The sequence below is a fragment of the Malaclemys terrapin genome, chromosome 21, assembly GCF_027887155.1.
Source record: "Malaclemys terrapin pileata isolate rMalTer1 chromosome 21, rMalTer1.hap1, whole genome shotgun sequence".
Classification (NCBI taxonomy): domain Eukaryota; kingdom Metazoa; phylum Chordata; order Testudines; family Emydidae; genus Malaclemys; species Malaclemys terrapin.
This window is the reverse complement of record NC_071525.1, coordinates 10689380-10717142: the sequence shown is the minus strand read 5'-3', so window position 1 is coordinate 10717142 and position 27763 is coordinate 10689380. Positions and strand designations below refer to the sequence as shown.

General features: G+C 62.6%; 1 protein-coding gene across 6 annotated transcripts; it reads left to right on the top strand.

Annotated features, from left to right (window-relative positions):
• Nucleotides 1-1908: 1908 nt before the first annotated feature.
• Nucleotides 1909-26330, top strand: NR1I3 (nuclear receptor subfamily 1 group I member 3). Of its 6 annotated transcripts, XR_008442964.1 has the most exons (10): nucleotides 1909-2109; nucleotides 7929-8156; nucleotides 11807-11937; nucleotides 14682-14863; nucleotides 16199-16434; nucleotides 17294-17439; nucleotides 18205-18321; nucleotides 19347-19452; nucleotides 23536-23656; nucleotides 24293-24369. XR_008442964.1 is itself a non-coding variant. In XM_054011366.1 (9 exons), exons 1-9 carry the CDS (start codon nucleotides 1967-1969, stop codon nucleotides 24322-24324), a joined length of 1317 nt encoding a protein of 438 aa, XP_053867341.1. In that variant the 5' UTR covers nucleotides 1910-1966; the 3' UTR covers nucleotides 24325-24416. The 6 variants fall into 6 exon arrangements, 5 of the variants coding, with proteins under 5 accessions (XP_053867341.1, XP_053867340.1, XP_053867339.1 ...); XM_054011366.1 differs by lacking the exon at nucleotides 23536-23656 and having other exon boundaries at nucleotides 1910-2109; nucleotides 19347-19448; nucleotides 24293-24416; XM_054011365.1 differs by lacking the exon at nucleotides 23536-23656 and having other exon boundaries at nucleotides 1912-2109; nucleotides 7932-8156; nucleotides 24293-26330.
• Nucleotides 26331-27763: the final 1433 nt, after the last annotated feature.

Here is a 27763-nt window from a genome sequence, read left to right as displayed (position 1 = left end):
TGCCTGAACACACACACACACACACGCTGCACCTCTGTATTCATACGCACACTGCACTTGTACATACATTCATACCACACGCACACCCCAACACACTCATTCACAGAACAATCACTTAGTGTCTCTGCTTATCAGCCCTTCGCACTCCTACGCAGCATCTCCCTCCTCTGAGGGTCTCAGAGCACTGGGCATGCAAATGCTAATGAGCTGTGTGCCTCATCCTCTTGGCTCGATGTGGGACCCCTCTGTGCCTCAGTTTCCCCTCTGTGGCGGGGATAATGCCCCAAGGGCTGGGAAGGTAAATCCATTCATGTCTGCAGAGGCACTGAGCTCCCCAGATGGAGATGCCAGTGTCCCATGCCTGCTGGGTGAGGGGTCTCCGTGGCTTTGGGCTGGCTCTGACAGATGCCCCTGTGTCTGCACGCAGTGCCCCACCACCGCTGCCCAGGCAGGTAGCACCCACCATGTGCCAGGCCTTAGCCATTCCGGGGGGGGGGCGGGGGGGGCTGGCTGCCCCAGTTGCTCCTTCACTGCTGCAGCAATCCAGACTTCGTGGCCTTTCCCCAGCAAAAGCGGAGTCCCGGGGGCCCGTGCGGCAGGGGAGGGGGCAGGACAGAATGGGACTGTCATGGGAAAATAAAGACATCCTGTTCCAAACTGTGGTCCTGGCCTGAGCCATTGCGTCGAGGACAGGGGAGCCAGGCAGAGTGGAACGGCCCTGAGCGGCTCAGTGCAGATTAATGAAGCTTTTCAAAGTTTCATTAGCAGGAAATCGGTCTTGATCGCCCAGGGATTGGAGCATTAATCAGGGCAGCCAGAGTTTGCTCTGCGCAGTTCTCTCCAGTGCTGGCAGAGCACTGGGTGGGAGCTGGAGCAGGACCCTTCTCGGGGATGCTTATCTCGTGATGCAGATTGCAGCTGGAACATGGCTTGTGGGGGCATCTACACCTCCAGGATGGGGCAGCCCCCCCCCTCCACCTACTGTTCCTCCAGCCTGGCCCAGCCCTGCCTGGGGAGGGGGAGCTCAGTCCATGTGGTGGTGCATCTCTGGTGCAAGCACCAGGAGCCAGACTGGATGCCTCCAGATCATTCCGTACAGGCTCCCAACGAGCCCTGGCTGGGTGCTTTCATCACAACTGCCCCGGGCTGGATTCAAACAGGGAAACGAGAGGGGAAGGGCTCCGTACCCAAAGGGATTGTCAGGAGATCCCAGCAGATACCTACTGTGCTGAGCGCCTTTGGAAATCTGCCCCCACCCCCCTTCCCAGGTCTAGATGACAGCAGAGTGGCTGGGGTGGGTGCTTGTGAGACAGACAGACCACTGCTCCCTAGTGGATGGAGTTGGAACTGCCCCCACCTGTTGTCATGGCCCACACACTGATTCTCCATAGCCCAAGCCAGGGGCTTTGCTTGGGGAGTAGGAGTGTCTGTGCTCCAGCCCTGCTACAGCTGCGATGTTCCCCTTGCCCTGGTGTGCCACACGGGGACAGCCCCGGGGGCCACAGATTGGTTCCAGTCTCTCTGTGTTCCTGCATGGCCAGTACCTAAGCACCGTGGCCCATTCCCACCCCCTGAGCCTGCATCCTTGGTGTGAGGGAAGGTGTGTACCTGAGATTCCCCAGAGCGTGGAGTTCACACTGTGGGCCCAGTGAGCAGGGCTCCAGCTCAGAAATCTCTGGAGAGCCCCACTTCCTGGGGGAACATCAGTGCCCAGCCTTAGCCTGGCTCCCCCTGCCCTGCGCAGGCCCCGGTGCCCAATCCCAGCCTGGCTGCCCTCCCCTGGGCAGGTCCCAGTGCCCGGCCCAGCCTGGGCTGGGGGAACTGAACCAGTCTGCCCTCATTCCTGAGCTGCGGAGGAAGTTCCCGGAGTTTCAAACTCTATGAGCCAAGAGCAACGGAAGGGCAGTGCCAGTGGGTGCTGGGCTCTGCTAGGTGCAGGAGGCTGGGATGGGGGCACTGAAAGCCCATGAGTGGAGACTGCCAAACACCCCCTCTCAGACTGCCAGGCTTGGCCTGGCACTGCCCCCAGTCCAGCTTCCCACAAGGATCTGTGACTGGGGAGTGCCCAGGGGACAAGCAGGGCCGACTTCTCAGCCCTAGGACATTAAGGTAATGGGTGTCGGGCAGGCCTTTCCATCCCTCAGGCTGGGCTGAGTGTGAACGGGAGGCTGCGAGCCCCAGAGTGTGTGTGTGTCCCTGTGTGTGTGTCAGCCCCAGTGTGTTACCTCTCAGGGGCCACCCAGGACACACTGTCCCCATGTGCCCAAGGTCGTCTCCCTGGCTGCTCCCACCTCCCTCACCCTCCAGCTGCTCCCCCCTCCCTATACCCCCTCCAGCTACTCCCCCCCACCCATCCCTACTGCTCCTGGCCTCCACTCCTTGAAGTTCAAAGTTCAAATTCCACCCAGGCTGTGAAATAAATCAATCTGAATCTGTCTGTGCGGACGCCGCTGGGGAGGGAGCAGAGTCCCGGCCTGCGGGGAGCCTGGGAGCCAGCCCCCCACCTGCTCCCAGCCACCCCCCCAACCCACACCATCGGTGAGCGGGCACACGGGATGGGTGGGAAGGAAGGGGAGGGGGGGCAGCTAGGCTAAGGGGCTGGGGTGGCACAGGGTCTCCGCCTGTGTTTCCATGCATCAAGAAGGGACAGAGACAGCGAGCTGGAGTTAATGCCCCTCTTAATTCAAGGCCAGCCAGGCGAGGTCCCCGGGTCTTCACACCAATGGGGGCCCCCTGCCTGGGCTCAATTCTGCTCAGGAGAGTGAGAGGGACTGGGGCCAACGTGAGTGAACAGCTGGGGAGACTGATAAGGCAGGTCTCTGGCAGGGAGAGGGGGCTTTGAACAAGTGATTGCAGGGGAATCATGAGAGCTCCGCAGCTGCCGCTGCCCCCCTGTGACCGGGGGAGCCACCCAGCCCCAGCCTCAGCCTCAGCCCTTCAGCCTCCTCCCTGCCCCTTTCGTCCCCCTCTGGGTGCCAATCTCTGCCTGGTGCCCCCAGCCCTGGACAGCTGCCCACTTCTAATGAACTTTGCCTTCTCCAGGCTGGCTAATCTCCCCCCACGCTGGGTTAACATCCCCCGCACAGGCCCCGGACTGACCCTGTCGGGGAGGGGACCATGGGGACAGCTCCTCACAGCCAGGCAGGTCACCTTGGCTCCCAGAGCAGCCTGCTTCACCTTGACAAGGGGGCAGGCAGGGGGACCAAGCGCAACAGGCACTGGGGTGACACCATCATGCAGGGCACCAAGAGGTTGGGCTCCTCCTGACTCCAGCAGAGCACGGCAGGGCAGGGCAGGTCCAGCTCGAGACACAAAACCTGCCCTGATGGGCAGGCAGAGTGTTGCACACACACTACAATGATGCTTGGCTTGGGCTAGGAGGGAACTTGAACCCAAGTCAGCCAGATCCCAGGCAAGTGCTCTACCCACTGGGCTAGTATGAACAAAACAGCTGCTGCTGCTACCCCTCCTCCTTGGACAGTCTGCTGTGGAGCGAGGCACCTGCCTCTCTCATTCTCACCAGAAAGGCCTGAGGCACCAGATGCCATGTGAGGGGCTCCCAGGTGACTCGCTAGCAGAGCTGGGCACCTCCTTGCAGCCAGCGCTTAGGGGCCTAGCTTGGTGAGGGGTTGGGGCTTAGTTCACACCCCTCCGGTCGGCATCTCCCATTGGCTGGCTTAGGTGGTTCCCTCCCCCCACTTGGAGTGTGGGTCACAGCAGTGTCAGGTGCCCCTCCCCCACTTCAGTGTACAAGAACCCAGGCCCCTGGCTCTGGCTGTGTGGGTCATAGTGTCAGGCACCTCTCCCCCCATTCAGTGTATGGGAGCCCAGGCCCCTGGCAGTGTGGGTCGCAGGGTGTTCCTGTGATTTGCTCGGTGCTTAAAAGTTAGTGCTGCCCCAGTCTCAGCATCACAGCATCTCAGCCCCTCTTGGGGCTTCCTGCCCATCTGTAAAGTGAGGAGCAAACATCCCTACTCCCCAGGGGCTGAGAGGAGACAACCCATGAACCATTGTGACGGGGCTTGGATATAGCAGTGAGCGGGACCAGCTATGTACTGAGAGAGCTAGGTCACTAGGTAAATAGAGGGATAGATGGGGGTGTATGGGGATAGATAGAGGGATCTATGGGGATAGAAGGGTGTGGGGGGGATAGATGGGTATGTATGGGGACAGAAGGGGGTGTCTGGGGATAGATGGGGGTGTATGGGGCTAGCCAGAGGGGTATATGGGGATAGAAGAGGGTGTATGGGGATAGCCAGAGGGGTGTATCGGGATAGATGGGGCTGTATGGGGATACATAGAGGGGTATACAGGGATAATAGAGGGGTGGACGGGGATAGATCAGGGGTGGGCAAACTTTTTGGCCCAAGGGCCACATCAGGGTTGCAAAACTGTATGGAAGGCCGCGTAGGGAAGGCTGTGCCTCCCCAAAAAGCCTGGCCCCCGCCATCTATCCGACCCCTCCCACTTCCCACCCCCTGACTGCCCCCCTCAGAACCCCCCAACCCCCCCTGCTCCTTGTCTCCTGACTGCCCCCTCCTGGGACCCCTTGCCCCTCATCCAATCCCCCCAGGATTCCACCCCCTATCTAACCGCCCCCTGCTCCCTGACTGCCCTGACCGCTATCCACACCCCCGCCCCCTGACAGGCCCCCCAGGACTCCCACGCTTATCCAGCCCCCCATTCCCATTCCCCAATCGCCCCCCACCCAAACCTCCACCCCATCCTACCACCTCCTGCTCCCTGTCCCCTGACTGCCCCCCGGGACCCCCTGCCCCTTAATCCAACCCCCCGGCCCCCACCCCCTTACCATGCCGCTCAAGCAGCATGTCTGGCAGCCATGCCTCCTGGCCAGAGCCAGACACGCTGCCATGCTGCCCTGCAGGAGCGCGCAGCCCTGCTGCCCAGAGTGCTGCCCACGTGGCAGCGTGGCTGTGGGGGAGGGGGGACAGCAGGGGAGGGGCCGGGGGCTAGCCTCCCCGGCCAGGAACTCAAGGGCTGGACAGGACGGTCAAGCAGGCCGGATGTGGCCCGCAGGCCATAGTTTGCCCACCTCTGGAATAGATGGTGGGGATGTGTGTATGGGGATAGAAGGGGGATGTATGGGGGAGATGGGGACAGATGGGGGTGTATGGGAGAGATAGAGGGGTGTATGGGGATAGATGGGTGTATGGGGATAGATGGGGGTGTATGGGGGTAGTTGGGGGTGTATGGAGATAGAGAGATGGGAGTATGGGGATAGATGGGGGTGTCTGGAGATAGCCAGAGGGGTGTATGGGGATAGCGTGATGGGTGTATGGGGATAGATGGGGGTGTATGGGGCTAGCCAGAGCGGTATATGGGGATAGAAGAGGGTGTATGGGGATAGATGGGGGTGTATGGGGATAGCCAGAGGGGTGTCTGGGGATAGATGGGGGTGTATGGGGATAGCCAGAGGGGTGTATGGGGATAGATGGGGGTGTATGGGGATAGATGGGGGTGTATGGGGCTAGCCAGCGGGGTATATGGGGATAGAAGAGGGGTGTCTGGGGATAGATGGGGGTGTATGGGGATAGCCAGAGGGATGTCTGGGGATAGATGGGGGTGTATGGGGATAGCCAGAGGGGTGTATGTGGATAGAAGAGGGTGTATGGGGATAGATGGGGGTGTATGGGGCTAGCCAGAGGGGTATATGGGGATAGAAGAGGGTGTATGGGGATAGCTAGAGGGGTGTCTGGGGATAGATGGGGGTGTATGGGGCTAGCCAGAGGGGTGTATGGGGATAGATGGGGGTGTATGGGGATAGCCAGAGGGGTGTCTGGGGATAGATGGGGGTGTATGGGGCTAGCCAGAGGGGTGTATGGGGATAGAAGAGGGTGTCTGGGGATAGATGGGGGTGTATGGGGCTAGCCAGAGGGGTGTATGGGGATAGATGGGGGTGTATGGGGATAGCCAGAGGGGTATATGGGGATAGAAGAGGGTGTCTGGGGATAGCCAGAGGGGTGTATGGGGATAGCCAGAGGGGTGTATGGGGATAGATGGGGGTGTATGGGGATAGCCAGAGGGGTGTATGTGGATAGAAGAGGGTGTCTGGGGATAGATGGGGGTGTATGGGGCTAGCCAGAGGGGTATATGGGGATAGAAGAGGGTGTCTGGGGATAGCCAGAGGGGTGTATGGGGATAGATGGGGGTGTATGGGGCTAGCCAGCGGGGTGTATGGGGATAGAAGAGGGGTGTATGGGGCTAGCCAGAGGGGTGTATGGGGCTAGCCAGAGGGGTGTATGGGGATAGATGGGGGTGTATGGGGCTAGCCAGCGGGGTGTATGGGGATAGAAGAGGGTGTATGGGGCTAGCCAGAGGGGTGTATGGGGATAGATGGGGGTGTATGGGGCTAGCCAGAGGGGTGTATGGGGATAGATGGGGGTGTATGGGGATAGAAGAGGGGTGTATGGGGATAGCCAGAGGGGTGTCTGGGGATAGATGGGGGTGTATGGGGATAGCCAGAGGGGTGTATGGGGATAGATGGGGGTGTATGGGGCTAGCCAGAGGGGTGTATGGGGATAGATGGGGGTGTATGGGGATAGAAGAGGGGTGTATGGGGATAGCCAGAGGGGTGTATGGGGATAGATGGGGGTGTATGGGGATAGCCAGCGGGGTATATGGGGATAGCCAGAGGGTGTCTGGGGATAGATGGGGGTGTCTGGGGCTAGCCAGAGTGGTGTCTGGGGATAGAAGAGGGTGTATGGGGATAGAAGAGGGTGTATGGGGATAGCCAGAGGGGTGTATGGGGATAGAAGAGGGTGTATGGGGCTAGCCAGAGGGGTATATGGGGATAGAAGAGGGTGTATGGGGCTAGCCAGAGGGGTATATGGGGATAGAAGAGGGTGTATGGGGCTAGCCAGAGGGGTGTATGGGGATAGATGGGGGTGTATGGGGCTAGCCAGAGGGGTGTATGGGGATAGATGGGGGTGTATGGGGCTAGCCAGAGGGGTGTATGGGGATAGATGGGGGTGTATGGGGATAGCCAGAGGGGTGTATGGGGATAGAAGAGGGTGTCTGGGGATAGCCAGAGGGGTGTCTGGGGATAGATGGGGGTGTCTGGGGATAGCCAGAGGGGCGTATGGGGGTAGTTGGGGGATAAAAGATGGATTCCCTGCAGAGCAGGCTCAGCTGTGGGAGGGCGAGCCGGCCACTAGCCAGGCTCCTGCGTTGGCAGCAGTGTTGCAGAGGCAGCAGCGCACAGTGCACTGGGGTTGCACTGCAGAGGTGGGGGCCGTGGAGCTGCCGGAGGGTAACTGGGGGCAGAGAAATGCTGTAGCTGAGAGTGCTGCCCCCTGCTGGCAGGTCCTGCCTGTTCCGTAGCTCCCGTGGCGGAAGATGGCCCTCGAGAGGCCGGGTTCACCATGGGTAGGTGACAGGCGGTGGGGCCATCTGACCACTGCCATCTGCTGCCTCCGCTGGTGTTGGCACAGTTCTGGTGACTCCCGGCCCAGTGGCGCAGAGAAAAGCTCCCCTTAGCGTGCTGTGGGGCGTGGGGGATGGGCTCCCTGGCCCAGCTCCCAGGGACCCTGGCGAAGGCTGGACACAGTCCTAGCAGAACATGATACGGGGTCTCCCCAAACCCACTCGCCCAGGATTTGAAAGAAACAACATCTGTGTGTGTGTGTCTGCATGAATCAGGGGTTATCCTACCACCCATTACCGCAGTACAACTGACAGCAACAGCTAATTTGTCGTGTGACTGCACAATGCCTGCAGGAGCCTAAACAACGGGCTCCACTGGGATCTGCGGGGGGCTGTCCCCGGGGAAGGGATGGTGGAGGAGGAATGGGGCCCCACGGATGGGGAGCCGTCTCCTGGCCCCTATGGAAGGACCACATGGCATGGTCTGACCTGGGCGGTCCCTGTGCTGGAGCCTAGGCCTGTCGCTGACTCTTCTCGCCCCACAGCAGCTTGCCTGTGGGTGCCTGGGGGCCAGGAGCTGCCATGCTCAGCCCCTCTGATAGGGAGAGCAGCAGCAGCAGCAGCAGCAGCCCCGGCGTGCTGAGCCTTGGGGCCGGGAGCAGGGAAGACGGGGAGCCAGAGGGAGAGGAGAAAATCTGCGCCGTGTGCGGCGACCGAGCCACCGGCTACCACTTCCGTGTCATGACCTGCGAGGGCTGCAAGGGCTTCTTCAGGTGAGAGCCCCCCTGGCGCCATCGTCCTGCCAACCTCCAACCCCCTGTCCTGGGCCTTTCCACCCCATGGGGCCGGCAAGGGTAAACGCTGCCTCCTATTGGTGCTGCGAAGGCAGGGCACTGCCCTGGGTCACACCCAACACCCCTCAGAACAGGGAGGGTTGGGGGGGGTGCAGTGGTGTGTATACATGTGTGCATAGGGTATGTGTAGTGTGTAACGGTGTTCTTATGTGCTTGTGTGTGGGGAGGTATGCAATGAGATCAGATGTGTGTATGTGGAGGGGTTTGACCGATAGTGCAACCGCATGCAGCATCTCAGGGGACTGTGCTGTATCCAGTTTATGAATGGTTGCTGTAGCTTTGTGCCCAGGGATTGGAGCAGCTCCATGGGGGAAGGTTACCCAGGAACTAAAAACAGCGGTGGAGGGAGGTGATTCCTACAGCCCCGGCGACTGTAAACAACTCTGGAGAGGTACCACCCTGGAATGGTTTGCAGAGACTGGTTTAGGCCAGGGCAGTCACAGAGGACAAAGGAAGAGGGTGCGTTGTAAAGGCTGATTCGGGTCTGAACCTTGCTGAAAGGTTGGAAAGGCGGCCGGGCCAAGCCTGTCTGGTTAGTGCATGTGCAAAGCTCTTTCTCACCCTTACCCTTCCTCTGGGAGGCTTTTGTCCTTCAGATACATGCGCTCTGCTGGGGAAGGGCTGGGGGGTCACTGGTAACATTGTCTTTGGATAGGGTTACCATACGTCCGGATTTTCCCGGACATGTCCGACTTTTTGGGCCTCAAATCCCCGTCCGGGGGGAAATCCCAAAAAGCTGAACATGTCCGGGAAAATAGGGAGGGGCCGGTGCCGCTGGGTGCTGGGCCGGGGGCCGGGCCGGGGCCGGTGGTGCTGGGCCGGGGGTGCTTGGCCAGGGGCTGGCCCGGGGGTGTGGGGCCGGGGGCCGGGGGCCGGGCCGGGCCCGGTGGTGTGGGGCCGGGGGCCGGCAGTGCTGGGCCGGGGCCGGGGGCTGGAGGTGCTGGGCCGGGGGCCGGCAGTGCTGGGCTGGGGGTGCTCGGCTGGGGGCTGGCCCGGGGCCGGCACCCCAGGAGCCGAGCCAGGCTGGAGACGCTGGGGCCGGCCGCCGGAGGGAGCCGCTCGATTGGGGGGGCCAGACTGGGCCGTGCCTCCTCCCCCCACCCCCTCCAGCTTACCTCCTGCCTGCTTCAGGCTTCCCGCGAATCAAATGTTCGCGGGAAGCAGGGGAGGGGGCGGAGTTGGGGCAGGGACTTCGGGGAAGGGGTGGAGTTGGGGCGGGGGGCATGGGCGGGGCTGGTGGTGGGGCCGGGGCCCCGTGGAGTGTCCTCTTTTTGGACACTCAAAATATGGTAACCCTATCTTTGGAGAGAACGCATGATACAGGTGCTGGCCTTGCTGGGGATGTCACAGTGTAAGACAGGGGGCTGTGCAGCTCAGGAAGGGGTGAGACAGGTCTCAGCCCACATGAGGTGATGGCTGGGAGCTGGAAGCCTCAAGAAGGTGCCCTCAAGGGGCCACAGAGGGAGAATACAGGTGCAGTTACCCTCAACTGTGACAGGGTGTAGTGTACAAGATGTATGTGTAAACTGGTGTGTCTATAAGGGATGTGTGAGTAGGTTGTGGATGTGTATGGAGGGGGTTTGATGTGCATATTCGGGGTGTGCATTGGGATGTCTATGTGGGTGTGTATAGGGTGTGTCTGTGTGGGGGGGTATATGAAGGGAGTGTGCATTGGGATGTGGGGGTGTCCGCATATTGGGGTGTGCAGGAGTGTGTTATGCACTGGCGTGTGTATATTGGGAGTGCACATTGGGATGTATATGTGGGTATGTACACAGGTATGTGTATGCATTGGGGTGGGCATGTGTGCATAGCATGTCTGTGCGTTGGGATGTGTGTGGGGGAGAGGGTGCAGTGTGTGTGTGTTTGTGTGCACACAGGCAATGCCCTGGCTCAGTGGCTGTTGTGTCCGGCCCTCATGACAGCTGCCCTGTGGCTGTACCATCCTGTGACTCAGAGCCGCCATGTGCTCGTCTCCAGGAGCGTTTGCTGCTGCTGACCCCAGGTTTATCTCAGCTGATGCCCAGGCGAGTACAGCCGTGGCAGTGACGCAGGGTGTGGCTGGGACGCTCTGGCAGGCGCGACTCCCATCCCAGAGTTTTGGACATGACCGTCCAGGCCTGCCCCTCCCTGCAGGGCTCAGCTCAGCTTGGATCCCAGGCCCTTGTCCACTTGCCCAGCCCCCCAGATTCACCCAGGCCAGCTCTGGCTCCAGCCAGGCTGCGTTTCGGCAGCACTCAGCAGGGTCTCTGCTCTAGGCCACTGTGCAGATTCCGGTCATGTAATGGGATGTGCTGACTGAACTGGGCCTCACCTGCTGCCTCCTGCGGCTGCCAGCCTGAGACATGTGCCAGGCCTGATGGGCAGCAGCATCCCTGCATGGCTAACTAGGGTAACTACCCGCTGCACCGTACTGCCGGGACCTGACACCCATACAGCACTCCCTACTGTGCCTCCACCCTGCTCCCTACAGCACAGTGCCCCCTAGTGCCAGCCTGGGGCACTGGGGTCATCACTGGCTGTGCAGGGCAAGCTCCCCTTCTGCTCTCTGCAGCACCGTGCCCCCAGTGCCATGCTGAGCCACTTGCACCACTTCCTGCAGCATGCTGCACGTTCCTTTGGGGTCTCCCATCCCCCTGCCCCAGAGTGACTCTGTTTCATTGTGAAGCTTATTCTCAGAGAAAGGTGTTGGGGTTTCAGGGCTTTGGGGCAGCTTTAATGCTTGTGGCTTCTCCTCCATGCAGGGAAGAAACAGTTCTAGACACCCTGGTTCAGCCAGTTGGGCTTGTCCCGGGCATTGCAACTGACCGGGACAACCAATGCCTGAGATGACTACTGGGGGCAGGGCCCAAAGCCTCTTCACCATGGCTTCTTGCAGCACCATTTACCACTGTGTGTGTGTGTGTGTGTGTGTGTGCATAGCCATCTGTCTGTTTGTGTATGCTGGAATAACCATCTGTGTGTGTGACAGCAAGCATAGGAGGTGTGGGCCTACCCATCTGCATAGGGGGCAGATCTTGGGGGGGCAGAGAGCTGGCACAGCCCAACGTGTTGGCATGTTACATGTCTGTGTTGCTCAGTGCCTGGGCCAGCACCCCACACCCAGGCACACAGACATGGCGTCCCTGCGCCAGGGGAAGCGTAGCTGGGACGGTTTGGTGGAGAGGAAGCCAGGAACCGGCTCCCCAAGCTCTATCCCACAATGCAGTGCCTTGCAGCTGGAAATGACCCAGAAGCCCCTGCTCCTAGCAAGGGTGCTGGGCATTGGGTCGGGCGTCCCCGTTCCTGGATGGGAGGGGAGCAGGAGCAGTGGGCTGGGCTGTGCCTGGGAGGGATGCAGTGCTGCATGGAGCAGGCTGGGAATGAAGCCGGCAGAAGGCTGTGAGGGGATGGCGGGTCACTGAGGAGTGCCAGGGCCGCCTGCCTGAGTTGCTCTGAGCCTTGCAGTGCCAGGTCCAACGGGTTGCTCGCTTAGGGCTCTCACTGTGTGTGTGTGGGGGGGCTCTCTGACCCTTTCCCAAGGCAGGGGGAGTGTCTCCTGCTCCCCAAGCCCTGCCCCTCTTTTGCAGGCGGTCGATCAGCAAGGGCGTGTGCTTCACCTGCCCCTTCACCCGCAACTGCACCATCACCAAAGCCAAGCGCCGGCAGTGCCAAGCCTGCCGCCTCCAGAAGTGCCTGGCCGTGGGCATGAAGAAGGACAGTAAGTCAGGGCTCGGCTCCCCGCCCTCCTGCAGCTGGTGTCTGGCCCGGGGGAGGTTGGCAGGGGAAGCGCAAGGTCTGCTCTCCCCATTAGAGTATCTGTGCTGCAGCCTTGTCAGCCTGGGGGTGCTCCCCACTGGGCTCAGGCACCTTCCGTTGATGAACTCCCTGGTGGGAGGGGATGCCAGGCTAGAGGGGTGCAGGGCTGGTGCTGTGCGGGGATCCCGGCTAGCAGGGCACTGGGCTGGGCTGGAGCCATGTGGGGGTTTGGCTGGCAGGGCACTGGGCTGGGCTGGAGCCATGTGGGGGTTTGGCTAGCAGGGCACTGGGCTGGGCTGGAGCCATGTGGGGGTTTGGCTGGCAGGGTGCTGGGCTGGGCTGGTGCCATGCAGGTGGTCCCAGTGAGCAGGGCACTGGCCTGGCCTGGTGCCGTGCAGGGCGTCCCAGCTGGCAGGGCACTGTGCTGGTGCCATGCAGGGGGTCCCGGCTAGCAGGGCACTGGCCTGGCCTGGGGCCGTGCGAGGTGTTCCAGGTCACTGTTGCCTAGTACTCGCCCCTTGTTGCCCCCCAGCAGCACCCCTGCTGGTGACAGCAGAGCCACCCCGTCACTCTCTGCTGCATCTGTTCTGTCCCCATCCCCACCCAGCACCTGGCAGGGAGGGAGAAGAGGATCAAGCCATCAGCAATGTGGGGGCACGCAGGGGCCTTGGAGAGCTTTAGGTTGGATATTAGGAAAAACTTTTTCACTAGGAGGGTGGTGAAGCACTGGAATGGGTTACCTAGGGAGGTGGTGGAATCTCCTTCCTTAGAGGTTTTTAAGGCAGTCTTGACAAAGCCCTGGTTGGGATGATTTAGTTGGGGATTGGTCCTGCTTTGAGCAGGGGGTTGGACTGGATGACCTCTTGAGGTCCCTTCCAACCCTGATATTCTATGATTCTATGAGTGTCACCCAGAGGAGTAACCCCTGTGTCGCTGGGTGCTAGGCAGATAACCCACTAGGGGGACTGGGCAGATAGCTTGTTGGGGGGCTGCATGGATAGCTTGCTTGGGGGGCTGGGGGCTGCGAGAAGCTCGCTGGAAGGGCTAGGGGCTGCATGCTGCATGGATAGCTCGCTGGGAGGGCTGGGGGCTGCGTGGATAGCTTGCTGGGGGGGGGCTGGTGGCTGTGTGGATAGCTCACTTGGGGGGCTGCATGGATAGCTCGCTGGGGGGGACTGGGCGGATAGCTTGCTGAGGGCTGTGTGGATAGCTCACTGCGGGAGCTGCGTGGATAGCTCACTGGGGGAGGCTGGGGGCTATGTGGATAGCTTGCTGGAGGTACCGGGCGGATATCTCGCTGCGGGGCTGGGGGCTGCGTGGATAGCTTGCTGGAGGTACTGGGCGGATAGCTCGCTGGAGGGACTGCGGGCTGTGGGACAGCTCACTGGCGGGGCTGGGGGCTGCATGGATAGCTCACTGGGGGAGGCTGGGGGCTATGTGGATAGCTTGCTGGAGGTACCGGGCGGATATCTCGCTGCGGGGCTGGGGGCTGCGTGGATAGCTCGCTGGAGGTACTGGGCGGATAGCTCGCTGGAGGGACTGCGGGCTGTGGGATAGCTCACTGGCGGGGCTGGGGGCTGCATGGATAGCTCACTGGGGGAGGCTGGAGGTTGCATGGATAGCTCGTGGGGGAGGGGGGCTGCATGGATAGCTCGCTGGGGGAGGCTGGGGGCTGCATGGATAGCTCGCTGAGGGAGGCTGGGGGCTGCATGGATAGCTCGCTGAGGGAGGCTGGAGGTTGCATGGATAGCTCGCGGGGGAGGGGGGCTGCATGGATAGCTCGCTGGGGGGGGCTGGGGGCTGCATGGATAGCTCGCTGGGCTGCTTTGTGCTTCCCCTGTGGAGCAGCCAAGGTCTCTGATTTGCAGCAAGTATCCGCTATCTGAATCCAGTAACGGCTCTGGAGATTCTACCTGCCCGGCCCTGAGCCCCGCCCGTACAGCCCCAGCTCAGAGAAGGGGGCTGGTGCCCCTGATGTGTTTAACGCCACCCTGTCTGGCAGGGGCAGCATTGGCCTTCTGGAGAACTGTCCCGTAGCACTGGGGGGGCTCCTGGTGGAAGTGACTCTCCTGTCCTTACTCCCGTCACTGCTGAGCGCCCGGCTAACACCCGCTGCCGCATCCCTGGCACATACCCCTTCCTCCGGGACTCCCAGCGCTCCAGCATGCTGCAGTTTAAACACATCAGGGGCACCTGTTGAGAGCTGGAACCCAGGAGTCTGGACTCCCAGGCACCTGCTCTGCCCACTAGACCGCTCTCCGTCCCAGAGCCAGGAAGAGAACCCTGGCAGCCTAGTTTCAGCCTCCCTTTTTACCCACTAGACTCCTGTCCTTTTCTGGCTGACAGCAGGGGCTGGCTGGGGTTTCTTCCTGGCTCTAGGATGAACCCAGGAGTCCTGACTCCGCCCTGCTCCTCCACCACTCTCCCCTCGAGACCCCTCTCCAGCCCCGAGCTGGGATTAGAACACAGGAGCCCTGGCTCCCCGTCCCTGCTCTCCCACTAGGCCCCGCTCCCTCCCGCTGGTTTGCCAGGCGGGTCATGGAGCAAAAGCAGACAGTGGAGCCCATGGCCAGGGCAGCACCATGCCGAGCTCCCCAGGCTCTCGGGCGGGGCTGAGGGAAAGGAAGCTGGGAGGCGTCTGTCAGCGTGGGCCTGGGGAGCCGTTGCTGGGGCCAAGCCCCTCACCCCTGGCTCGTGGCCTGGCAGTGATCATGTCAGAGGAGGCTCTGCAGATGCGCCGGGTCCTGCGGAAGCAGAAGAAGCAGGAGCGGGAGCTGGCGGAGGAGCCGGCGGAGCTGACAGAGGAGCAGGAGCAGCTCATCAGCAGCCTCATCGAGGCCCACAAGAGGCACTTCGACTCCAGCTTCTCCCAGTTCACACATTGCCGGGTAAGAGTCCCAACCCCCGCACCCCCTGCAGACACCAGGGCAGCCACTGTCCCCCGAGCCACACCCCTGCTGGAACCAGCCCCCCCCATACACCAACCCAGCTCACCCCCAGCCCTCCCTCCCGCAGGCACCTGCCCCCAGAGCCACACCCTGCTGGAACCAGCCCCCCCCCCATACACCAACCCAGCTCACCCCCAGCCCTCCCTCCCGCAGGCACCTGCCCCCAGAGCCACACCCCGCTGGAACCAGCCCCCCCCTCCCGGTACACCAACCCAGCTCACCCCCAGACCTCCCCCACACAGCCACTTGCCCCCAGAGCCACACCCCTGCTGGAACCAGCCCCCACTGGGCTGGCCACCACCCCTAGAGCCACACCCCCACTGGAACCAGCTCCCCTGAACACTGATCCTGCTCAACCCCAACCTCTGCCTGCCCCGCCCCACCAGGAGAGCCTAGGCGAGTTGGGGGGGGTGGGGGCTATTCAGACCCTTCCCCCGCCCTCAAAACAGCTGCCATTGGCTACCTGAGTCACATGCTGGGATTCCTGCTCCCTGATTGGATCGGGCTGGTTACTGGGCCAAGTGCTGGCACGGGACAAGTTTCACACCTGCCAGGGCTTGAGTCTGTTCTCCCCATAGGGTGCCCTCCTATACCCCTACCCCATCCCTCCCTCCCTCTCTCCTGCCCCCAGCCTACCCCCTTCCCCTCCACCCCACACCTCCCTCCTGTTCCCCCACCCCATCCCTCCCTCCTGCCCCACCCGCTCTCCTCTACCCCACCCCTCCCTCCTGCCCCACTCAGCCCGTCTCCCTCCCCTCTGCCCACCCCTCCCCTGCCTCTCTGTCCTGACCCATCCCTCCCTCCTGCCCCCACATCCCCTTCCCTCCCCTCTGCCCCACCCCTATCTGCCTCCAGCCCCCACATCCCCTCCCTGCCACCCCACCCCACCCCACCCCTCCCTTCTGTCCACATCCCCTACCACTACCACTACCTCATCCCCCATCCTTGCTCCAGCGCAACTGCGCCTGCATCTGCAGCATCTGTTCTTGCGGATCCTGTGCATGTGGTTCTGACCCCCAGGTCCTGCTCAGCCCCGAGGGAGCCTCGGCAGAGGACCCCCAGCCACGCTGTGGAAGCGGCGCTAGGGTTTGTCTGCAGGGCTGCACCCCGCCGGGGTGTGGGAATTGGGGCTGGTATACCCAGTAGTCCAAGGCTCAGCTGTATCGCAGGGCAATGCACCAGGGGCTCGCCACACCCCCGAGCCGGCTCTCCACAGGGCCGGTGCCACTGACAGCGGCAGCACTAAGGTTCTGACTGGGGCCTCTGTCTCCCCAGCCCCCGGTGCGATTGTACATCCACAGCCTGAGCCCTCAGAGCCCCCAGGAGCCCAGGGTTCCCCATGTCATGTGGGGGCTCTCCCAGCCTGAAGAGGGCGGCCCCCTGGCCCCCTTGCAGAGCCTGCAGGGGGACATGCTGCCTGACAACTTCTCCATGCTGCCCCACTTCGCCGACCTCAGCACCGTCCTCATCCAGCAAGTGATCAAATTCGCCAAGGAGATCCCAGCCTTCAGGTCAGCACGGCTGGGCTCCCACACCCCGGGGAGCCAGGTGGGCATGGGGGGCAGCTGGGGGCAGGCGGCTCAAACTGCCTGGCTGGAGGGGGAGTGGGAAATGGGAGCTGAGACCCTGAGAGTGACAGGCCCAGCTCAGCACAGCTAGCACCTCCTACCCCCCGCACCTCCGATAGCCTCACCCTGCTGCATCCCTCCTGCACCCCCTCAGCCCCGCCCTGCCGCATCCCTGCTCCCCCACCCCCTCAGCCCTGCTCTAGCATTGGCCTGCTAAACCCAGGGTTGTGAGTTCAATCCTTGAGGGGGCCACTTAGGGATCTGGGGCAAAAATCAGTACTTGGTCCTGCTAGTGAAGGCAGGGGGCTGGACTCGATGACCTTTCAAGGTCCCTTCCAGTTCTAGGAGATGGGATATCTCCATTTATTTATTTATTTACTGCACCCTCAGCCCCGCCCTGCCGCATCCCTACTGCACCCTCAGCCCTGCCCTGCCGCATCCCTGCTCCCCCACCCCCCACAGCCCTACCCTGCCACATCCCTGCTCCCCCTGCACCCCCTAGCTCTGCCCTGCCGCATCCCTGCCCCCCGCCCAGGCCTACCCTGCCGCATCCGTGCTCCCCCCGCACCCCCCAGCCCTGCCTTGCCGCATCCCTGCTCCCACCCCCCACCTCCAAGCCCTGCCCTGCCTCATTCCTGAGATCCCCAGTCCCTGCTCCCCCTGTACCCAGTGTACCCCCACCCCCCTGAATCCCATTAAGCCCAGCCCCCGCAGGGTCCCTCCCCTGCCCCCATTTTGCACATGGCCTATGGCCCTGGCTCCCCGGCCTGCTCTCATGCTCTCTCTCGCTCTCTCCGGGAAGGAATTTGCCGATCGATGACCAGATTTCGCTTCTCAAAGGCGCCACTTTGGAGATCTGCCAGATCCAGTTCAACACGGTCTTCAACGAGGAGACCAAGGCCTGGGAGTGCGGCCAGCACTGCTACACCATCCAAGACGGCGCCCTGGGTGAGTCCCTATGGCACAAGGGGCTGGCCCAACTGCCCCGGCTTCTCTCTGCTTCTAACCCCCCAGTGTCCCCCTCAGGGGCTCGCCCGGCCTGGGCTAGGGGAGTCCTGGAAGGGAACACGGGCTGCCCTGCCCAGAATCCCCTGACAAGAACCGTGGTTCCCCCTGCGCCCTGTCGCAGCACTGTGCCCTTGCCTATGGGGAACCTATGGGGTACCATAGGCAAGGAGGGGCTGGAATAGTGACTGACACAGCTACAGCCCTGCACCCCACGCCACACAGTGCCAAGCAGTGATTGGCCGAGCACCGACACTGTGGAAATGCTGCACGTGCGGCCCCCAAGGAACTCGCTGCCGCAGGACATACAGGGCACAGGATTGCTGCCCGCTGTGACATGGGTGAGATCAGGTGGGCCGACGACGTTTCCCAGGGCAGGGCCAGGCTAGGAGCCCTGGAGCCCGTCTCCCAGGCAGGGGTGGCAGAGCTGCGTCCTACCCCCCAGCCACGCTCAGTCTTCGTGTGCTGTGAGATGCCTGCTTCTCTCTGCGCTTCCCGGGCTGGGAGGCTGCAGTCCCCGAGGAGCCGGGCCTTCCCCATCCTGTCCTGTCCTGTCCTGCAGTGCAATGCACTTCTCCTAGCTGCCCCCCCACCCCCAACTTCCCCGGGCCCCGGCATGCTGGCAGCTGAGCTCAGAGCTGTGGCCCCACTGGGGAGCCCTGGGCCAGCCAGCGTAGCTCCCCCATCACCCCCCATCTCTGTCTCCAGCTGGGTTCCAGCAGATCTACCTGGAGCCGCTGCTCAAGTTCCACATCAGCCTGAAGAAGCTGAGGCTGCACGAGGCCGAGTACGTCCTGCTGCTGGCCATCGCCCTGTTCTCGCCTGGTGAGCCCTCCCCCGGCCCCAGCGGGCTCCGAGCCCCCCCGTCCCCCTCAGGCTCTGAGTCCCCCCCCACCTGGCCCCCACCACAGGCTCTGAGCCCCCCCGTCCCCCTCAGGCTCTGAGTCCCCCCCCCACCTGGCCCCCACCACAGGCTCCGAGCCCCCCTGTCCCCCTCAGGTTCTGAGCCCCCCCCCCCAACCTGGCCCCCACCACAGGCTCCGAGCCCCCCCTCCGCCTGGCCCCCATGATGGGCAGTGAACCCCCCCCCCGGCCCCCACCATGGGCACTGAGCCCCCCCCCAGCCCCCACCATGGGCTCCAAGCCCCCCCCAGCCCCCACCATGGGCTCCAAGCCCCCCCCAACCTAGCCACCACGATGGGCACTGAGCCCTCCCCCACCTCCCTCAGGCATCAAGCACCTCCGACCTGCCCCCCCAACCTGGCCCCCACCATGGGCTCGAAGCCCCCCCAACCTGGCCCCCACAATAGGCACTGAACACCCCCCCCACACCCGGCCCCCACCATGGGCACTGAGCTCCCCTGCCCAGCCCCCACCACGCACCCGCCCAGCCTTCCCAGCCTGAAGGGCTCAGAGCCCCCCCAGCCCTTACCACAGACACTGAGCTCCTACCCAGCCCCAAAACAGGCACTGAGTCCCATGTCCAGCCTCCCATCCTGCTCCTCCTATGGGCACTAACAAGGTGGGGTGCTGAGCCCCCTGCCCAGCCCTCCCGCCCTGCACCACGCCAATGGGCATGGCCCTGGACAGTGCGATGGCACATAAGGGCATATCCATGGCCCCATCATTTGACCAGTGGAAGTCGCTGTGCCCTGTGAGCAGGGGGTGAGCACTGAGCAATGGGCACTGAGCCCCCTGCACCCCAGGGCTTGCTCTGTCTGCACAACAGGGTAACTCCTGCCCCTGGGCTTCCTGCACTGAGCCCCCCACATACACACAGGTGCCCCCGACCCCAGGGTATGTGGCCCCTGCTCTGCCTGCACGCTCATGCTAGGGCTGCCTTCCCCCAGACCACCCTGGCATCACCCAGCGCCACACCGTCGACCAGCTGCAGGAGAAGATGGCCCTCACGCTGAAGAGTTACATTGACCAACGGCACCCGCTGCCCGAAGGCAGGTGAGCAAGGGACCCCCTGTCCCGGGTCCACAGGCTGGGTGCCATGTCCCGGCTTTTTACCAGTCCTTGGGGGTGCCAGGGTAGCCCAGGTAGCCCAGAGCAGCACAGGGGAAGAGACAGGCCACGTGGGCCAACACCAGGCTCTGCTTCCCCCCCCCCCCCCGCACTGACAATGGCCGGGGTTTCCATTGTCTCTCCAGGTCCCAGCCAGCCCTTAATTACCCATCTATGTCAGCCCAGGCAGCTTCCTCATGGCTCCTGCTCTTTCCATTCAGGGCAGAGCAACACCATGCCTGGAGGGAAACTGAGGCACATAGTGGAATTATAAAAATATTACCAAAATTTCCATATTCTTCCCCTCCCGACTGCGCAAGGGCAGGTGCGTGAGAGCCCCTCACTAGCTTGACTAGCAAAGCTGGGGCAGGAGGGGGCTCCTGGCGGGAACAGGGCCCAAAGCACTGAACAGCCCAGCAGGGGGTGCTCACTACCATGGCCCAGCCTCCGTGGCCTCACAGAGAAGGGCAGGGAGAGCCCTTCCTGGAGCCCAGGCAGGTACCCGGCCCATCTCTGAGGTGTCTGGGCCAGTCACTCATGGGTGGGCTTTATCCTCACCCAGCCCCGGGAGAGATCTTCCCCCTGTAGGGCTGGGGATTGAGGGATTGGAGGGCAGATGAGGGGGCCCAGGGCCCTGATGCAGGGTCACGTGGCTGAGCTGGGAATTGAACCCAGCTGTCCTGGGGCCCAGCGGCGTGCCCTGCCCACTAGCCCTTGCAGTGTCCCGCTGGTGGGGTGGGATCAGAGCGGGTGCAGCGAGCAGCCCAGGGAGGGAGGCCAGAGGCAAAACCCATTGGGTGGGATCTGGCTGGGGGACGAGGCTGTTCGGGACCTCTGCCCATTGCCTGGATGTCCAGGCTCTCCCAGGAGCTGGGGGCAGCTGGCACCTGCAGGGGTCACACTGATATGTGGGGGCAGTGGGAGCTGAGCACTGGCCCATGGGAGCCCTAACGGGGGCTCTAGGGAGTGGCAAGGCCAGGGGCCCAGGGCCACAGGGACTGATTGCTCAGAGCTCCTGTGCCCTTGGTATCATGTTCCTCAGGGACCCGGGACCTAGCAGTGACACCCACCTGTTCAGCGGGCTGGGAGGCAGCAGGCAGCCAGAGATGGCCAGGGCCAGGGCAGAGGGTCCCACCATGCCCTCTGGGGCTAGGGAGCAGGGCTGAGCGCTCGGGAGGTCCAGGCAGAGAGGATTGTGGGAACTGTCACTGTGAGGTGGCTGGGTTCACAGTATCGCCGATGGTTCCGGTCTCCCCAAGCGCCTGCACCCCCCGGGGTCTGGCCTCGCTACCTTCCCCTCTTGGGGAGATCCCCCATCCTCAGCCCAGAGCCCTGGGTCCTAGCAGGCCCCACTGGGGCTGGCCCCTGCTGCCACCCCCCTCCGGGAGCTGTGACTGGGGCTCACGAGGGCCATCAGAGCTTCCTTAGCAGAACCCAGCAGAGAAACGGACCCTAAGCCATGGAAAAGTCTGTGCGGGCCTGTGTTGCACAGAGAGCTGGGACAGCCCTGGCTTGCCATGTCCCCCCCTGTCCCCCCGAGTCTGGGGGAGATGAGGCAGGCCTGGCTTGCCCTCTCTCCTCCCCCCTCCCCGAGTCTGGGGGAGCTGGGGCAGGCCCAGCTTGTCCCCCCCCATCCTGAGGCTGTAGGAGCTTATTCCTGTGCAGTCCCTTGCAAGGTCCTGTCTCTGTGCTCTGAGCCGCTCCAAAGCGCTGGGGTTGGTTCTCATGCCCAGCTCTGGAGTCTCTCTCCCGGGAGTCAGTCCCCCAGCTGCTCCCCCAGGACAGGGAGAACTTTAACCCCTCTGTGATCGCTCACATGTCTGCACGCGCAGCCACTGCACACCGACGCAGCCGCACACCAACGCAGCCACAGCACCCGGAAATCACACACACACACACACACACACACACAGCTACTTACACTTGCACTCACAATTTAACACAATTGTACACACACACACATATGCATCCGACGAAGTGGTTATTCACCCATGAAAGCTCATGCTCCAATATGTCTGTTAGTCTATAAGGTGCCACAGGACTCTTTGCTGCTTTTACAGATCCGGACTAACACGGCTACCCCTCTGATACTTGACAGCCATTTAAGAGTACATCTCCCATGGCCATCTGCGTGCAGCTGCTCAGATGACACACCCTGCAACGCACATACTTGTGTAACTCTCTTGCCAGGTGGAGCTGGCAGCAACCAGGGCTGGGTTCAATATCTAGGGCAGGGGTCTCAAACACGCGGGCCGCCTGTGGCCCATGGGGTGATTTTCTGCAGCCCGCGAGCCCCTTGCAGCCCCCCCACCCTCCCCTAGTGTTTACCAGAGCGACGGCCGGACGTGCACCGGGAGCAGGGCAGGCTGCCTGCCTGCCCTGCTCTGCGCAGCTCCGGGAAGAGGCTGGAATGTGGGGAAGGTGGGGGCAGAGGGGCTGTGTGTTGCTGTTACTTCAGGAAGTGCCCCCAGCAGCTCCCATCGGCCGGGAATGGGGATCCACGGCCAATGGGAGCTGCTGGAGGCGGTGCCTGAAGCAACAGAAACACACAGCCCCTCCACCCCCCCCTTCCCCACATTTCAGCCTCTTGCGGGGGCAGGGCAGACAGGCAGGCAGGGAGCCTGCCCTGCCCCCGGTACGTGCCGGGCCAGATCCTGCCCCCCGAACCCTTCCTGCAGCCAAACACCCTGCCCTGAGCCCCCTGCCTCAACCTTCCCCCCTCCTGCATCCCAACCCACTGCCCTGAGCCACATGCCACACCCCTTCTGTGCCCCGACCCCCTGCTGTTCCCTGCACCCTGACCCCCTGCCCTGAACCCCCTGCCACACCCCGCACTCCTCTTGCACCCCAACCCCCTGCCCTGAGCCCCCTGCCACACCCTGCACCCTGACCCCTTGCTGTACCCCTCACCCCTCCTGCACCCCACACCCCAACTCCCTGCCCTGAGCCCCCACCACACCCCCCCTGCACCCCCTGGGGGCAGGGAGGGGGCAGAGTTGGGGTAGAGATTTTGGGGATGGGGTTGGAATGGGAGCAGGGAAGGGGTGGGAAGAGGCGGGGCAGGGGCGAGGCCTCATGGAAGGGGTGGAGTGGGGGAGGTGTCAGTAATGCGACCCTCGGGCCACTGTACTAATCCTCATGTGGCCCTCATGGTCATTTGAGTTTGAGACCCCTGATCTAGGGGGTTCTTTTCAACAATAGAGCACAGAACCAGCTCGAACCCCCACCTGGTAACCTGGGGCAATTACACACCACCCCATGGGCGCCTCTACTTCCCCACTCACAAGCACAGAGTCTGTGTGTAGAAAATAAACTTTTAATGACAGGAGGGAAGTCACACAACATTAATTAGGGAAAATGCCACAAGCAGGATTCATAACCATAAAACTGTGAGCAGGACACCCACCCCAGAGTGCGTGGGGAAGAGCCTTCTGCCTCATGTCCTTGAGTTCTACAACCAACAGTTCTTTTACTGTGCCCCCTCTGCTCCCTCACCAGACCCCACTCACAGGTGTTGTCCTTGGTCAGTGAGGACCCAGGGTTCAGAGGTGCATCTTGTTGTTCTGCTATCTTAGCACTTGTGCTGTCTGGCTGTCCTGCTAGTAACCCGTTCCTCTCCACCCGGCTGCCCCACCAGGTGACTGGTTGCCACTTTCACTGGCCACTCTTGCCAGCTACCCACCTTCTGCTGCTATTTGCCGTGACCTCTGTAGGTTAGTCTCTTGGTGATTTTTTAGCTCTCAGCAGGCTGGGTAGAAACACTGCTCCACCATAAGGGATGTCTGCTCTTCTTGGGTATTTCAAATAACAAAAGGCTCCTAATGGAGCCTATTGAGGTCTGAGGAGAAAAAGGTTAAACCAGACCAGAGACCCTTAGGAAAAGGCCCCATCTCCTAGCTAGAACACCTGTCAACACCCCTCTGACTTTCACAGGCCTCAGGCCTTCCAGTCCCTGGCTTAGCAAGTTCCTTTCAGCTGAGGGTGACTCCTCACTCGGGACAAGCTCAGCACAGTTCTGCTCTCCTTTAGGCATACAATGAAGATAACAACATTGACAACAACATTTCACTAGGTGATTTGTAACCCACCACCAGCCAAAGCTGGTCACTTGGAGCTCCGCAACTCTCTGCTGGATACCTCTGCACAGGAGGTGTGTTCATGGAAATACAGTTTGCTCCTGCTGTCTGGGGAGAGCTCGTTCAGACCCTGCTTACACTTGTGTGCACAAGGCCTTACCACTAATAGCCAGCCCCCCTCTGCCCCAGCCAGCCAGAGGTTGATTTGCCTTTGGGCAGCTGGAAGCAAAAGGGCCCTTGTTGGGTGGGGGGCACGGTGTAGCACTGGGGGTCGCTCTCCCTAGCTAGGGAAGGGGTGAGCTCAGCCTGGGAGCCCCTCTCCCCAGTGGGGCCCAGCCAGCTCCCACCCAAGGGTTTTCAGTCTAGCCTCCTGCCCCTCTGTGTTCCAGCCACATGCACCTCCTGTGAAACAGCCCATTGGGGCGGGGGATGGGAGTCAGGTCAGGACTCCTGAGCTCTAGTTCCAGCTCTGGAGGGGAGTGGGGTCTAGTGGGTCCAGAGCAGAGGGGCTCCTAGGTTCTGTTCCTGACCCTGTGCATAGATAGGCCCCTTCCCCCTCATGTGCCTCAGTTCCCCTGTCTCCTACCCAGGCTGTGTGGAATGGAGTTCCTGGGCGGGGGGGCTGTTCCTGCCACGGTGCAGAGCGACCGCTGGGGCAGGCAGGCACCAGGGCCACAGGTGGGGCTGACACTCAGCTCCCTCTGCCCCAGGCTCCTCTACGCAAAGCTGCTCTTGCTGCTGACCGAGCTGCGGACGCTCAAGGTGGAGAACACACGGCAGATCCTGCACATCCAGGACCTGACCACCATGACGCCGCTGCTCTCCGAGATCATCAGCTAGAGCCCAAAGTCAGGACCTGCTGGCTGGCCCCCCTGGCTGGGACCAGGATCCCACTGGACCGGGGCCCCCTCGCTGGGGTGGGTACCCCACTGGACCGGGGCCCCCACACTGGGGCCGGGATTCCACTGGACAGGGCCTCCCCTCGCTGGGGCCAGGACCCCACAGGACTGGAACCCCCCCCCCCAGCTACTTTTCAGGCCCATCTGCTGCCCCCCAGGAGCTCAAGGACTCCTCGGCTGAGCCCTGCAGCCGGATCCAGCTGCCCAAACTTGTTGCTCCTGGCTCATTGATCCTCTCCCTTCCACTCAGCGAATCCAACCCACTCTCAGCTCCCAGGGCCTGGGCCAGCTGTGGCTCTGAGGAATCAAAACCGACCCCTCGGCTCAGTTGAGCCCCTGCCCAGCCAGCACCGCTTGTGCAGAGCAGCCCAGGCACATGGCTGAAACGGGCCAGAACCAGCCTGCGTCTGGACCAGACGCGAGCCTGACGCTTGAGCCCAGGCAGGCCCAGATGCTGGACACTGCAGCCAGGCAGGGGTGGGACTGGGCATGGTGGCCATTCGGTTCCACCTGCGGCCTCTGGGGCTCTAGCCAGTCTGTCAAGTGTCACCTTGGGCCAGTGTCTGCACTGGAGCCTAGCCAGGCCCAGCGCTGGGAGCAGGAACGTTGGGCATGGCTGAGAGTGAGACACCAGGTGGGAAGGGGAGTCACACCCATGAGTGGGGCAGGCCCTGTGATTCCCCATGGCCTGCTCTGGACCCAGCAGGCAGGGTGGGGCTGCCCTCTGCAGCTCACATGCCTGGAGGAGCACCCAGCCCAGGATGTGCCAGCACCTGCAGCCAGCCTGGCACGAGGCCTGCATCCCCCAGCCCTGTGTGGGGCCTGCCCTTCAGCCCCACACAGAGGCCTGCATCCCCCTGCCTCTGTGTGGGGCCTTCCCCCGTTCCAGAGCCTGTGCCTTGGCACTGCCCCACCCCAGCACTGCCTCCTGCCCCATACAGAGCCTGTCCCCCTCCATACAGGGCCTGGCCCTCAGCCCTGCTCCATCCCACAGGGAATGCCCCCCTCAGTCCTGCCCCCCCAATTCAGGGCGTGCCTCTTGACCCTGCCCCTCCCTAGCACAGGATCAGCGCCCTCCCAGCCCGCTGGCCACACAGGATTGACCCTTTTAAACAGGGAAACTGAGGCACCAAGCAGTGCTGTGACTTGAGCCTCTGGCTGTTGGTTTCTCAGCCTGGCTCTGCTCCCAAGGGCCGTGGCTCTAGCTGCCAGGAGCCCAAAAGTGCTGCCAGCATAGCCGAGAGGGGCCCAGCTGGGGGGCCAAGGAGATTGCGCCCGTTTGCCCGGCTGCCCTTGTAGGGTGGACGAGGTCTTATTGGCTGGGTCCCTCATGGCCCTGGACATGGGGAGGGTATTTGTTTGAGGCCTGTCGCTGGAGTTGTGGGTGCTCAGCGTAGGCCAGTGCCCAGAGGCCCTGGGGTCAGAGGGCACAGAACCCAGGTGTCCTACTTGTCCCAGGTGTGCCCGTTTACTCCAGCGAGATGCTCCCAGTGCAGGGGGGCCCCACCGGTGCCAGCTTTACCCAGGCTTCAATAACCCCCCTTCACCATGCGCGGTGATGTTGTGTCACCCCTGCCGTAGGCACTTTCCCCTCCCTCAGCCATGCACACCTGGGCTAATGCCCATGGCCACCCCACAGCTCCAGGTCATGCCACCATGGCTGTGTCTGGGGGGGCTCACAAGGGGCTGGGCTGCTGGCAGGGTGGGCAGGGACGTGGCACTGTGGCTCCTGGGGGCATAGCTCGGGGAGGCACATGTGGGGTTGGGCTGGTGGGGGTAGGGCCATGGTGCCTGGGACATGTCTGTCACTAGCACACTTTAGGGGCCAAATTAAAGCCTCATTTATTTATTCACTCTCCTTGTGCCTCTAATGAGGGGCAGCCCCCCCCTCGCTCCCAGGGCCCACCTACACCTGACAGCCACTCCTCTGGGGCAGTGACTTGGTGCAATCCAGGCGCCTGCTTGTGGGGCACAGGTGGGGGTAAAACATGGTCTACTCCTGGCATACCTCATTCACCCCACTCTCTGTCAGGCTCCCCACCCAGTGCAGGGCCATTCTCCCCATTGTACAGGGAGAAACTGAGGCACAGGGACGGGACCTGCCCAAGGGCACCCACAGAGACAGTGGGAGGAGAACCCAGGTGTCCTGGCTCCCTGGCCCAGGATTCAATTGGTCTGTTAGTGCACTGTCATGGTCTCCCCCCACACCCACTCCCAGTCAAATGGCCTGCTGGGGTAGCATGGCATGGGAGACCCTCCCCGCCCCCAACTCTGTCTCCTCCCTTCCCCAGTTCCAAGGCCTCCCTCTCCCTAAGCATCTTTCCCTGGCAGGCTCCCCATCCCCACTGGCTCTCTGTCCTTGGTCACTGCCCTCCTGGTTTCTGTCCCTGACCCCCCCCTTTACTTCCCCCCCCATTACTGTCCTCCCACTCCCCTCCAGTCACTGACGCCCGCCCGGCTCCACTCTGCCGAGCCCAGGCTGCCTCGTGGAGGTGCTGCCTCAGGGCGCAGCGCAGCCAGCTGCTGGTCCCAGAGCCAGGCCTGGCCTGCAGGGCCTGCCGTTTGCCCCTGGGCCCTGGGGGAAGGAAGCCCGAGACATTGAGCAGAGCCCAGCCCTGCCCTTGGGCAGCTCTTGAGCCAGCGTGTGTGGGGGGGGGGGGTCAGAGATGCTGCAGGAGGGAGGGGAGCCCAAGTAGTGCCCAGCTGGGCAGGGGTGAGCACTGGGTGCTGTGTGGCTGTGCAGTGGGGCAGGCTGGGGTTGTGTGGCATTGTGCAGCTGGGGGGGGTCCATGGATGTGTGTGTAGCAGGGGGGTGGCACTGCCCCTGCCATGCCCTGCTCCCTCCCAGCCTGGGCACTGGCCAGCTGCACGTGACAGCTTCTCCCCAGGGCAGGCATGCTGCCAGGAGCGGGGCCTGGCTCCCTCTGTGGGGGATGGGCTGGCAGCAGCCGCTGGTTTGGCTCCATCTGCGGCCCTGGGACCTGCCGTTCCCCACCCACGTGCACAGCCGGGCACTCGCCCAGCAATTGCCCGTGGGGACACGCACCGGGGCCTGGCGCCCCTGGGTTCACTGCCCCCCCCCCCCCCCGCAACACACACACACACACACAAAGTGGGCGCACAGCCCTGGCTGGAGGGAGCCAATGCTGCTTTCTGCCACTGGGGGCCAGCCATGCCAGCTGAGCCATGGTGCCCGGGTGCAGCCGGAGGGGGATGTGGGGACAAGGCCTTCGCACAGGTGGGAGCTGGGGCACGTGGCCAGGGCGTGACCAACACATGGCC